The sequence below is a fragment of the Pieris rapae genome, chromosome 18 (genome assembly GCF_905147795.1).
Source record: "Pieris rapae chromosome 18, ilPieRapa1.1, whole genome shotgun sequence".
In the NCBI taxonomy this organism is placed as follows: domain Eukaryota; kingdom Metazoa; phylum Arthropoda; class Insecta; order Lepidoptera; family Pieridae; genus Pieris; species Pieris rapae.
Window position 1 is genome coordinate 5,633,282 of NC_059526.1, and position 15,208 is coordinate 5,648,489.

The 15,208-nt window shown below is 31.3% G+C and overlaps 1 protein-coding gene across 2 annotated transcripts in view; it reads left to right on the forward strand.

Annotated features, from left to right (window-relative positions):
- LOC110994522 (roundabout homolog 2) overlaps positions 1 to 15,208 on the forward strand; it is a 53,142-nt gene that overhangs the window by 24,623 nt on the left and 13,311 nt on the right. For both annotated transcript variants that reach the window (XM_022261201.2, XM_022261200.2), the window contains exon 2: positions 13,014 to 13,129. In XM_022261201.2, the coding sequence (XP_022116893.2) occupies positions 13,084 to 13,129 (46 nt within the window). In that variant the 5' untranslated portion in view covers positions 13,014 to 13,083. The remainder of the gene's footprint in view (positions 1 to 13,013; positions 13,130 to 15,208) is intronic.

Here is a 15,208-nt window from a genome sequence, read left to right on the forward strand (position 1 = left end):
TTATGAAATGAACAAATGTTAGATTGTAACACCAAAGTCGATAAGTTTTATGGCATAACGCAATGTCATGGAAAAAGCAATGAGGTGTATGTCGCATACACAGCTGCTATCGCAATAATTTAATGACATTGTATATAATATATCTAACGAAATTTTCATCAACTTTTATCTAAGTCTCTATTATGATATATGTAAAAGCTATGTTAATAAAAAGCAATACCATGGTATAGCGTTTACACATTTAAAGAAAACACATTTTTACCGGATTGAAGCCATGTATTATATTTAAATAATTATAAGTAAGTACAATAATACATAGCTTCAATCCGGTAAAAAGTGTTTTCTTTAAAGTCTATATCATACAAAAAATAACTTAATAATTCGAATTTCAATATTATCACGGAAACTAATACGGTCTTAATGAAATTTAAAATGTTCCATATTAACCTTGATAATGACTTTTCAATTCGTTAATTAATGATGTTATTTTAAGCACGTTTCTTACCTTCTACCCACATCTATTTCAGCAATGTACGGGCCGAAATTGTTCCTAGAAATAGAACAGTAAGTTGTATATAAATTAGCTGTCAGGAGGCTAATCGTTCCGGCAGACCGCGATGAAACTTTAGAGTCTATCGGCAGTTGTCTCGCGCCCAAAATAAACACAATAATGGCATCCATTTATTTCATCGTTAAGCAAAAAATCTATTCAATGAACGTTTTAATTATTCTTAAAAGGATTTCTGTTTCAAATGATCCATATCAATCGAACCGTTGGCTTAACTACTCCATCATGGGCCTTTAATTTTAGGGGAATAAAGTTCACGGAAATTGGCTCCCCCATTCCAGATTCACACGAATTGCAGAAAAATGGACTGCGTACAATAGAGTACAATTACCGCGGTCGTAGTAATGAATGCGCCAATGAGGTAGCTATAAAATTTCTCACAATACGGCCATAATTAGAATTAACTGTCTCATCCCCGCCCACATCCGATGGCGATCTTCATTGACATTGTCCAGAATATATTCGACTGTTTCAACGAAATTGCTTTGTCTGCCGTTTTGTGGACCGTTTGGTCATTAAAATATTATGACTAAATTGTGACTTATTGTCTTTTTATTATACAAGTAGGCGCGTTGGTTTTATGCCTTATAGTTAATGTTGAGAAATCAGTCTAGTAATGCGCACGAGTAATCCTAAAGTTGTGCGTTTGAACTCACACAATTAGTAGTTTATACTCAGACAAAGAATGCAAACATTGTTAGGAAAGCAGAATGTGTAAGAATAAAAAGGGATAGTGGGGTACAGGCAGTCAAGCCAACAGAAATCTGTTGATTGTCATTGTCGTTATTTAGTACATAATGAGGCATATGCTCTGTACTGCTTTATTAAAAAAAAACCAACTGTTAATGTCCTAACTCTTCCATGTATATGTGTCGTTGTCATGTTTTGTTTTGTTTGTATCATATAGTGAAACCTATTGTGGATACATCCAATATGTGTGTATCTGTTTTGGTTCCAAATAAATAAATAAATATGTTCCAAGAAATACCAATAAGGTTAATTAATATTTCAAGGTACAAAAGCTCATTGTTCTAATTTGACATAGGCAAACAAAACTTCAAGTTTTACGACATAAAACTTTCAAGTGTGCTGCTTATATTAAAGTGTATCTTTGTTTCTGCAGCTGCAACAAAAAGCTTACCTCAACCACAAACACTTCATTTAGAAGTTTTTGTTCAACCAATTAAGACAATATTCCCTTTTGAATGTTACAGAGGTTTTTATTAAGTGGATTTTAGACTTAACAATTGCGTATATAGTATTTATGTGTGAGCAGTGTTAGCCTAGTGGCGTCAGCGTGCGACTCTCATACCGACGTCGTAGGTTCGATCCCCGGTTGTGCAACAATGGAATTTCTTTCTATGTGCGTATTCAACATTTACTCGAACGGTGAAGGAAAACATCGTGAGGAAACTGACATGTCTTAGCACCAAAAAGTCGACGACGTGTGTCAGGCACTTAAGGCTGATCACCTACTTGCCTATTAGATTTAAAAATGTGCATGAAACAGATTCAGAAATCTGAGGACAAGATCTTAAGAGGTTGTAGCGCTACGGATTTATTTTTTTATTTATGTGTGGAGTTATAAACTAACTCTAATCAATGTTGCTTTTTATAAAGTTATTATATTTTTTAAAATAGTTTTTAGGTTATTTAAAGTTTATTTCAGTAGTAAATAAACTAACGTTATTAAAAGTAATGAAGTACCCATAAACTAATTAAAACGTTGCGTTAACTCGTAGTAATAATTGCGTTAGGCAATTGTAGAATGCCGTTTAATAAAACAATTAATAATTAAATTTGTTTAAACTTATGTATAATGTGATTGAGGAGGCCTATGTCCAACGATGCACAAACCAAAACCTAACAAGCAAATGATCATTCCTAATTGTTAGTGTATTTTTTTTCTCAATTAAAAATCAATGAAACTAATCATTTATTACAATTAAGTTTTGAAAATAAAGGCTATTACTATTACTATAATGTAATTACAGGTGGATTTAGCGGATTATCTTTGTAATTGAAGTACAGTTTTATCTATCAATAAGGGAGTTGTTTTATAGAAGTTAATGTACGTACCTAAAAATGCGTCGAGACATTACTTATTTACAAACTAAATTCTTTATAAACTCTACCAAGCCAACTCTTGCAATGTTTATTGTTATATTCATGGAATAGTAATTTTTCATTGTGTACGCAACCTGCGGGAGAACAGTTTGTAATTAGTTGTGTCATAAATATTACCGATTCGACCGCACATAAATAACTGAATATAAAGCTTTCCTTGTTTTAACATTTGATTACTTTACACAATCAGAAACACTGACTGTTATTGTAGTTTTTAGAATGATTCAATGTTTATCTTCTTACGTTTAAATCTTTTTATTACGATATTCACACACTCATAAAAAGGTACTTTAATGAAATAAAGCATATCTACGTTATAAACAATAGTAATGTTTGCTAACAATAAACACATTTGGTTTTTGCCTTTGTATGTATTTTATATTAAGTATACGATCGCTTGTATTTTATTTTTTACGTATTATGTCTAGGTTGTCTAAAAGAATTTTGTCTCCTTTTAGCAGTATGACCGCCAAGCAAAAATCTATATCTTTAGTTGTTTTATTGTCATGTTTTGTGTCATTGAGATGTAAAAATAATTATTATTATATGTAAGAAATATATTAAATAAACAAATAGAGATATCTATTGTATATAACTAATGCTGATGCCAACATTAACAATACACGACGTAAAAAAACGAAAACGTAATTTGGATAGAGAAATTTATATAAAACCACACTTACAATAAACATTAAACAAAAATTTATATTTTTAGCCAAGTCGGGACTTTTATCTAAACTTAAAAAAAACTAATTTTCTATGATCAATCTTATCAAAGTGTTTGTAATAAATGTATCAAAATTATACAAGCTATAATAGCCGACACTGCCTTGACTTAGGGCCATCAATCAAGCGTTTGAAATTCAATCTATACTTTAGACCCTTCAATTAAGAATAATTTGAGATAACCCTTTAATTTCTCCGTCACGGGTGGGCACCGGTAAGTAGAAGGCACTTTTAACTCTTTTGTCTTAAAGCCACATCATATTCTCGACCATAATCCATAATGCATGAGATACCGCGATACATAGCAATTATGAGCAATAAATCTGAAGTTAGATCAAGCGTAGCCTAAATTAATTTTTATCGACGCTTTAAATAAAATGGGAGGAAGTATTTCATTTAAATAGCGATTTAAGTTATCGCCTGAGCCACTTCAGTGACCTAAAACAGGGCGACCAGTATCTTATAATAAATGACCAATTAAATAACCTAATTCATTTCTGTCGGGTCCCAATCCTCAACGGTGGAAACATAAATCAACATGTCGTTGAGTGGCGATAAACATTTTGTGACTTCCAACCCAGGTGATAAAAACTGACCATTTTTTAGCGCACCCACAGCCACTAAAAGGGTGACATTTTTTAGGTAACGGCTCCTTAATTGTCCATGGCCACCCTTTAAAATCATCCCTACAAAAAATGGACCTAAATAAATGGTATTAACGAGGTTTAAGCGTTGATAAAAAAGCAACAAGGTAGCTTAACTACATAATGAGTGTTTGTGAAGAAATTCTTCGTTTGTCTTTGACCGCATCAACACGACGACTTAAGCTAATATTATTTTAATGTTGCTGCTTACACTATTAAGTGCTGACTAATAGGGTACGCAAATAAAGAAGATGGTTACACGTACCTCGCGGAACGGGTCAATATTTTGATAGAGCGCGTGGTATGGATACATGTGGCTACACATTGTGCAACAGAAATCGCAGTGACTAGCACAGAATCTAAACTTGCTAACCGACAGGCGACGTAGACAAAAATAAACCAAGACACATTCCACGAGAGATTCCTGTACATCAAAGGCGCGGAAATACACTTTTTGTAGAGATTTGCGAATTTCGTTTTCAAATGTGACAGCTAATTACATCTTCCTTTACGCGTATATTAATACTGAGTCATGAAAACATTTACACACACAAATATAATAAGAGACGCGTTATAGACACAAAAATTACTCAAATGTAGTTTATATTTTTAACTTGAAATATTAAAATTTTAAATTAGACTTGAGAGTTTAATTCCGCAATCGTGCTTTACTCAGTGAAATAAATAAATGTCGAGTTATTTATATAAATTCGCGTCAATATCCGATAAAAAATGTAATAAATCAGTGGCGCTATAACCTGTTTTAGGTCTTGGCCTCAAATTTCTGAATCTGTTTCATGATCATAAATCTAATAGGCAAGTAGGTGAACAGCCTCCAGTGCCTGACACACGTCGTCGACTTTTTGGGTCTAAGACATGTCGGTTTCCGCACGATATTTTCCTTCACCGTTCGAGCAAAATTTAAATGCGCACATAGAAAGAAAGTCAATTGGTGCACAGCCGGGGATCGAACCTACGACCTCAGGTATGAGAGTCGCACGCTGAAGCCACTTGGCCAACACTGTCTCACAAGAATACAAATGTAAATATTAAATATTTAATTTAAATGTGTAGTTAACCTTTAAAGAAAGTCTTTAAAATCATTACATACGAGCCTTATCTTGAAGCAAAGTGAAAAGCCGCCAAAGAAAAGCAGTAATCGCGACTACCTAAAAAGATGCGAACATCAAATACAAATTGGTTGTTATTAGCCGCGAACTTGAAAGGCAAAGAAACATTAAATGAGGTGGAAAATTTGACACTCGCCCACAGACACGAGTCATTATACGGCTTTATTAACGACTCGCGAAGATTTACACATGCAGCTGCCGAAGTGCACTCACCTTTCGTTTTGTATATAAAATCCTACTCTAAGTAATTTCACCTAAGTAATATTATTCAGCATCAGTCAAAGTCAAAGTCTAAATATATAAAAAAAATACATCCTTAGTTAAGTATTGTGATCGTGCGATAACAGATAAATATAATATCTGAATTTGTTTTAAAAAAAATTCTGTAAAATTGTAACACTTACGTACTTATAAACAATCCCATCCCACTTATTCATAAAAACTAAATCAGTCTCATTGCAATATTACAACTATAGTAGTCTTGTGTCACTTTCTATCAAATTGTTTTACACTGCTATAAATAGAGATGATGAGTACTTTAGTTGGTACAATAAGTCTCATTTACTGTTCATAATTTTGGTATAGCTCTACCGTATAATAAATTATGTACTAAGTACCTCCAGACAACGTAAAAATTTGTTGAAAATATAAAAAAATAATTTTACTCACTCGCTCACATGCGCCCACACTCTCACTCATGTACCTACTCAGGGGAGTTGAAAACAGTAGAAAAAACGTTTTTTTTTTAAGTTATCAACTCAACTAAAAAGTTAATAACTTTGTTATAGAAGTGCTAGGAACTCTGGCACAGGTATTTTTATTTAAACCCTTTTAAATAAAAATACCTGTCCCAAGTCATATTGTTGTCAAATGAATAAACACATTATTATATTTATTTACATAAATAAACAATAATATCTTAAAATGTATGAATAATATTACATCATGCTACATAAACGACAAAAGAGTTTTCTTTATAATATGTAAGATAATCCATGCTAAAGGTTATCATTACACAAAGGTTTTATACATAAGAACATTGTTTCACTATTAACAGCTATTTACATTGAATATTAACTATGTCATCCCTAAATTAATATCTCGTCATTGACATGGTATGAAACAGTTATTATATAAGTTTCATTATGATTATAATTACTAAATGACCTTATCAGATGATCGAAACTGTTATAAATACATTTGCTTATTACATTTTAATCATAAAACTGTTTAACTGCTTGAAATAGGAGTAAATTATGCGTGTTTTCGGGCAGTGCATTTATCGAACCGATCTTCTAGTATAAATATTTATACATAGTTTCTTTAAATATGTAATCAAAGAACAGACATATTCCAATTTTATATATCTAATTTCAATTTGGAAACGATAATTTTAAAGGAATTTGGTACGTCATACGATTCTATTTCGTAATTATATTTACACTATTCGACAATTTAGTGCAAATGTCGGTATATATTCCATTTCCGGTTCTGGTTGTGTATTCCAAAGATATCTAATAAATAACAAATAACTAGTACATTTATATGAAAATTCTGTCGATTCGTATAAACTTTAACAGCCACAAAATATATTGGCAAAGAATGTAGAAATGTTTTCTGTGCAATTTCCCATCACACTGTTTACGAAGAACTTCGACGGTTGTGTGTTATATTTTATCGATGTTTCAGGACTGGCGCCGGTTAAACTAAACTTTGATCGGTAACTGCCACCACAAATAATATAAACGCTCATTTTGACACCTACACAAACATCAAAGTAATTATTTATTTTGGTGAGTTTGTTGATAGTTTAGTATCGTACCTTTAGTAGGTTGCCAGCTTTGAAAAATTATATATTCACGTTGAAAAATTGGAATTAGGATTGTTGGACTTATAACTAATGTGTTCGTTTACAATATCTACCATAATTAAATGTCAAATTCAACAATAATAACTTTATTCACAAATTTAAACTAAATCAGATAATTACAATGTCATAATAATTATTGAATATTTAATTTAAATGGGATGCGACGTATATTAATTGAAATTGAGTTTTCCGTTGCACAATGTAACACGTTACTTTTCTCAGTAAAAATCGACTAGTAACATAGAATACAGAAATAAGTAAATGTTTTTGTTAATGTCACTTTGACAGATCTCTATTCCGTTAGTGACATATTTGAAATAAAGATATTACAAAATCACATTATTGTTAGTGCTGCCCTCTGACAGATCATTAACTGAATCTTATTTTGTTATGTTAAATAAAATTACATATATATTTAACAATAACAATAATTTATAATAATTTGATACATGGCTAAAGTCGTATTTGACTTAGGCATATCCATTTCGTCAGATCTAATTATATTATTTATTAATAATAACTTTGTATTTGATTTGAAAAATTCGTAAATAATAGTTGGCTCTTAAAACAATATTTAATTATAGACTATGTACAATAATATGGGATATTACTTAAGCATCGACTACATTTATGTAATACTCAATATGTATATCTGTGCTTAACTTATATATAAGAGGACAGTGTATATATTTAGTATAGTATTTGCTCAAAATCTAACACACGAATATAAAAGCTGTTAAATATTACAAAAACAAAGCTACCATTTGTTTTATTGTCGCACATCATTTCACATGAATATTACACTTTTATTGTCCCCGTGAAATGCACGTATGTTTTATTCTCTTTTTATGAATGAAGTTTAACAAATTCACGTTAATGGAGTTCAAACTTTTGTATGCATGATGGGAATTGTAGCGTTGAATCTGATTGCTTCGTTAGGTTAGAAAGCCTGCGTCCATGTTTTTGATATAACTATCTATTTATAACTGGCTTCAATATAATTGAGCAGAAAGTAGCAGAAAGTGAGCAGTAGTAGTAAGTTTTTTAATGTTTAAAGTAGTCTATTTATCGTGTATATGAAAGAGATACACGTTGCCAGCATCCGTACCAATTTTAGTCTACTAGGCTCATTCTGATACGTATCTTTAAACAGGCTAATATTACAAATTTTAGTCGGAAATTGACCTAAGGTTTTTTTATGTATTAAAGTAAAACTAAATCGGAATCATTCAGTCTTAAGAAAGAGTACGTATATGCCACATTAGAAATTATCCGCTTTAAATTAGCACAGAAATAGTATTGGTATTGTAACAAATTCTTACCGATTTGTTTTCGCTAATACTAGATAAAGATAGATAATTTTTAGTATAAAATATCCATAAAAACTTAAATTTTTTTACTTAAAACAGTCAGTTATAATAAAATTAATAACGTACAAAATACAATCTCGAAATAATATAGACGAAAAAGGCTCCATAATATTGCGATTTCCTATTACAACTATTGTGACAGATTTCAAGAAAGGCTTTATTAACTGCTGAGTGAGTTCGACATTGCCAACAATACTCACAGATTAAAGCTAGTATTAGATTTCAAATTAAATGCCAAATTCTCAGCGCTCTTTGTAAAACCGCTTCCGGCCCGTACAATAGATGCAAACTTCGTGAAATGGGTAAAAATAATCCGCTATCCGAGCCCAATACATCACGCAAACTGTCAGACGAGACCGCACGAACAAAAATATAGTATTGTGAGACGAGCGGAGCTTTGTCGACAACTTTGACAAAAACTTGTGCAATTTTTGACAGTAGGTACACGCACCGACGCCATTGAAAACTTTAAGCCAGACTAATCCTCGGATCGGACTTCGCCCAACAATACAACGCACCTTAATTTAGGATGTGTAAATGTTTTTACACGTTTTACTTATTATTCGAATGAGTGAACAAATTGACATACCCCCTCATGGATTATTTTCTTTATAACCTAACACCCCATATTATATATCTTTATAAAAAAATATTTGCAGAAACATTCACCCAATTCTACGACAAGCATAAATAATAAGCCACGAAGCCTTTGTGACTATAAATATATCAAAATATTATCTAAAAAATCATGACTGTAATGTATTTCTCAACATATGTATGCCACAAAAAATACCGCGACGACAAATGAACGATACATTTAAAACTCTTAAAATCTACTTCACTGCCCACTATTGATCAATTTAAAATTGGAGCACTCATATTTTACAAGGCCCCGGCAATCAATCCTTTGTGTGGGTCTAATACACGTCGACACTTCTATACCATAAATATGGTAGCTGTAGCCATAACAAATGTATACTCCTACGAACTTAATGTAACATTCTCATGTAAAAATATTTGAGTAAGATTTCATATATCGTAATTCGGATGAACACTACAAAAGTGCGTAGAATTCTAAGTGATATGACAAGCTAAATATGTTGGTGGTGTATATTGACATAGCTAGGTGTGTGAAGAATCAACATAAGAACGCTTAGTGCATTTGCTAAAGATATCTAAGTTGGAAAGAAAATGTCAACAGTCGTATTATGCGTTGGAGAGTCTTCACTAACGAAGTTATTGTAGCGAGTTTTATTCAAATATTGATTCTGTGAATTATGTACAAGGGCCATGTTGGCATTAGATTTGTTAACTCTATGAGAAATTTTGTTGAAACATTTCGTTATATGGTTTGTTTTTGAAAGAGCGTCATAGGTCAAGACACCGTTGATTATAATTTTAATACTTTTCTGAACAAATATCGACACTGAGTAAAAAATATTTATTGACATTATGGTCAGTATTTCACTTCAGCAGAAGTGCTCAATTAACACTGCTTGCAAGCAAAAATGTCATAAGGAAAGTCAACTATGTACCTATACAAAAACAATAATAAAACAAATGCAGCATATCTGCCCGATCGCCTCTAAACCATACTGAAATAATACATATTTACAGTATAACATAAGACTTAAACAATACTTATTAACATTCCCATCCCATCAATTATTTATAATCCCCCACGCAAAGTTTTCTTAATCAATTTGTTTACGGTAGAAGTGAATATTTAAGACAATAACTTACTTAAGTATATTGTTTTAACAAGTTCAAGTTCTCACGATGCACATATGCGGCTAACCGTCAGTTAACTAAAACAAATCCAAGGTTAAGTTTATAATTTATTACCACTTGAAATGTATAGCGTTGACGGGCGCCAGTTACTACAAATATATTGATTCTTTAAACCCTTAAACTTTTTTCTAAACACGATTCATAATATAATATAGTAATTGAAATTTCATAACCATATGAGTATGGACTCATTTCTGCGTTTAATTCATGTTCATCGTTTTCATATAAATATATTATATATATTTATTTAAAAAATATGAATAAAATAATCAATCATGCGTTGTTAGACTGTTGCCTTCTTGAAAGCTAAGCTATGGAATGAGAAGAATAATACGATAGTAGGAATGATGGTTGTTACGAATCTTGTATTAATATTTATATTAATTTTCAGTATGTTTTATTTTTATATATAGTTTATACCAGCTCATAATAAAAAAACAGACATAGTTTATTACATTATTCATTTGTTGAATTAAATTCAAATACATATTTCGAACGAGTTTATATTGATTTGTTTTAGTGCTAATTGCAAAAGCAGATTAGGAGATTTATGCATTTAATTAAAACAAATTAATAATTCAAATAAACCATGTTATCCTATCTTACTATTATTTAAACGTAGGTATTAAAATAAAATAAAAATTTGCCCTGTCCCTATATATAAAACTAGCCGAACTGTGCGTTTGTATTGTAGATTTTATATATATCTAGTCTTTCTTAATAAATTTGAACACGAAAATAATATTTCAATTCAGTTACTGAGTTTAGAACGCTTTGTTCCTCAACTGACATCACATCTACATGATATGTACCTACTACGACATATGTATATATACGTAACATGTAAATAACAATTTAAAAAACAGCTTTAATTCACAAATATTATTACAATCCCAAACAACCAACCAAGTACTACCAAGGATTTTTAATACTATTTTTGTGTTTGGCGTAGTTTCTGTATTACAGAATGCATTTTTTATAGTAGCTGCGTGGTCTTCTTAACTGTTAGAATTACATATAAGTTATTATATTAAATCAAAATTTATTTTGTTAACAAAAGTGTAGGGAACTGTGTATAACTGCAAATTTATGTTCTATTGTCCATAGATTTTAAATATCGGTAGTGCGTTTTTATACAAAAATAATGTTAGGCAACTGTTATCATAGTTTTATACTACATTATATTGGTCGTAATCTTCTTTATTTATAACGTTTCCGTTATCTCGTTGCGCATCGAGCGCGTTTTTATCCCCGCCTCATAAAGTATTTTAATGTATACTATATTTTAAAAAGTGTTTATCTCTGACAATATTGTACGCCGGCTATGTAGATGCAACTAAATGCCAAAGCACAATGACATTATGTTTTGGTGACATCGTCTAAATAACAATATTATGAGCGTTGTTACATATCCATTGCACTCCCTTTCCTCACTAATACTGGTACCCCTCTGACGCAACACCGTAATAAAAGGAGATGGACAACATAATATACCAGCATCTATCTAAGGACACCTCAGGCTGGTCAATTCTCAATTAGGAATAAGTTTAAAATATGAGGTTTTGATCGGATACCTAACATCTGACCGGTCTCAAGTAGTATTAAGTATAATATAGATAATTGTCGTGCACCTAATATCTGGCCGACTTAATTGTCATATTTAGCCAAGTTATCAATTGTTGTAAAAATTAAATTAAAGTATTTAAATACATTTTGTTTCTGGGATTCTCCGCCCTCACTTTATTTGGTTAAGGATATTCATCTCATAACTTTGTTTTAATTAAATAAATACCTAATATTATTGTTGTTAATATACAATGAAACTGTAAGACATGGATACCGATGGAAATAAGACTCTATTCAAATATGAAATAGCGATCATTTTAAATTATTCACAATGCGTCGGAAGTTTACATCAAGAGTAGTTGAGCCAAATTAATTTGTGCTTGAAACCCAAATTAGGGCTACTCATAACAAAGGGTTTTGCCTTATTGACCATTATACACTTACTAAATACAATTGGTACAGAAAATAAGTTAATACACAATAGTGTTGTGTATAAGGGCTATTGTCTAATCTTATGAAACCTTCACATTTAAAATAGGAAGGAAATATCAATCCTCATTGATAAGCTGTCAATATTAACTGAACCATAACACCACTGATTTTGTATGTCTATTGGATTTTAATTGACGATTTAATCTCGATGTTTAACCCTTTATACAGTACTAAATAACAATTAAACTGGCTCAGTTCACAAGAGTTGCTTGCAACATCGTTGGTTATAAGATTTATGTACTTGTATAAATATTTTAATGCTTTTTTAAATGTAGGATACTATAAAAAATATGTATTTGCTTTGTTATAGCTACCGTTGTCACTACTAAACAGACAAAGATTCACAATTTTTGCCACGCACCACCACCACCACTTCGATATAGGGTTCTTCAAGTATACCAATTCTTAAAAGGCCGATAACGCACTCGCGAGCTCAGTGTCATTCAGTGTCCATAGGCGGCGTTACCACTTAACATCAGATGAGCTTCCCCTTTGCCCCGTTATATATAAAATTATTTATAATTCATTATTTATTAAATAAATGTGTGTTATTTAGTATAGTCATAAGTAAAGAATTATGTTACCAGTCATAGTATAATAGTACGTTCTACTGAACTTATACCGAATTAAACCGCTAGTAAATATGTGTTTTACCAAGAATCAAACCTAACTACACAAGTTTACGGACTAATCTAATATTTTATACTCATAAATCTTTATTTGTTTCAGATGAGAGAAAAGAAGAGATAATATGACTAGAAGAGAAAAGTACATCCGAGAGTGGCACTAAGAAGCCGTGATGGATTTTTTGGCATTCACGTCAATTTTAGGCTTAATTTACTGTGGTATGTATTGTTTATTATACAATAGGTATAAGGCATGCACCAAATATTGTTTTCCCAGCAAATGTATCCATGGAGCCACGTAGGCAATTGTAGTAAACAAAACACTAATTTCATATTTAAAGTTATGTAAAAAATTAAATGCCATAGGTATACCTATATATCTGTACAGCATGAATTCAACTTCTTACTATTTAACAGTTGGATAGAGTAAGACAATATTTTTTTGAAAATGTATGAGGAAAATCGAGCTTTTTTCATGAATATCGATGCTATTTTTATGAGAACAACATAAGCTTTCTTTATATTCCACCGTGTTTTATAAAAAGAATTTGTAAATATATCAGTGTATTACTAATTAAAGAAAAACATTGATTTGCGAATTATTATTAAATATAGCTAGAAGTGTCGTATGTTTTGTCTGCAATCGTAGTTAGTCAGAGTTATAAATTAATATTTATAAAAGAACATTCACTATATACATTTAAAAAATTAATGAATCGTAACCATTAAATCAATTACTCATATTATCTTATTTTACCTGCTAAATGTTAGGGTAATTCAGAGTCAACGGCTAAATAAATCTATAGTTAAATCCTATAATGTACCAACCGTACCGAGCTCAAAGTGTAAATGAAGTAAAACAAGCATTAAATCTGTCTTATCTCAGTCTTAATAGCAATAAAATTTATGGCATTCTTATCGTTCACCAATTCGTTCCATGTGTTTGCATTCTTGGGTTACGTATTCGGGGTGCAAAGTTCAAGGCGCTAATAGCCTCCCTTGGGGTCGGTCCCCACGCTCTATTTGTGCCACACCGTACCATCTTGGATTTGTGGAACCACTTAGTAAAGTCAGGGCCGTTCAGACATCGCCACAATTTGTCGCCGCTTCGAAATTGTTGCTAATTGCAGGAAATATCTGTTTATAGTTAAGGGGGTTGGGAAAATTGGTTGCCATTAATTAAACTTATAATCACTTTATTGTTTTACGAACCTTGATTTACGGTGCAAAGTTTTAACTTTCAAAGATTGTAAGAGAGCAAGACGTACAGGGAACTTTATTTGTTATTATTCAAATTATATTTAAAATAAATAAATATGCTTTTATTTATTTTAAATAGCTTAAGAACTATTATAAGTCAAACAATTTAACAATGTGAATAAACTTAACTTACGTATATGTATATATTTATATAAAATAAAAAACTTAATCCTAATCAATCCTTACGTAAGTTTGTAAGGACCTCTTCATGGTTAAAGGCCGATTCCAAACAATTCCACTTTTCTCAATCCTTCGCCAAGTCTATCGCCCTTGGCTTGCGAACTGGTAGTAAATGTAAATTTACAAATTTTTTTTTCACTTTACTTGTTTACATATATGAATAAAGATATTTTGAGTTTGAGTTTATCGAATATTCCATCCTTTATATTTTTATCCCATCAGTCCTCTCATTGTCTTTGCGAGTGGACAAGTCGATATAGTTTTTTTCTTAATTTCGTTGAAAATAAATAAAGGCAATAAAATATCTTGAATTATGGTAATTTATGAATAGAAGCGTGATAAAAACCGTGTCGAACAAACAAATGTCACATAACGACTCTCCAGGGCCTAATAACTATTAGGGAAAGCGTAACTTATTGACAAAACTCATTAGCTTAACAAAATACACATGCGTAGATTTGTCTAGTCTATATTTTACAATCAGCCGTAGGAACGTATCTATGGATGTAACTGTCACCCCACACTGTAAAGCATTATTTTAGTCTGTGGTTCATGAATCGGCTTATAAAAAGCGCGCCCCAGGCGGTTATCAAAGCGTAAAGAAGTTAAGCTAATGTAAAACGATGTCTATCTTTTGTGCTTAATTCATGATGGATGCCGCGTGAAATATGACGAAAAATATAATAAATAGAATCAATCGTTAGGAATACACAAAGCAATACGCACGCCATTGTATGCGTGGATATTTGAAAAATGGGTCGTATCTTTTCTTGAATACTGACTTTTACGATTATCGTAACTTTTTGACCCTACATGATTCTATATAACGCCCATTTGAAATACAGTATTTGAAATATT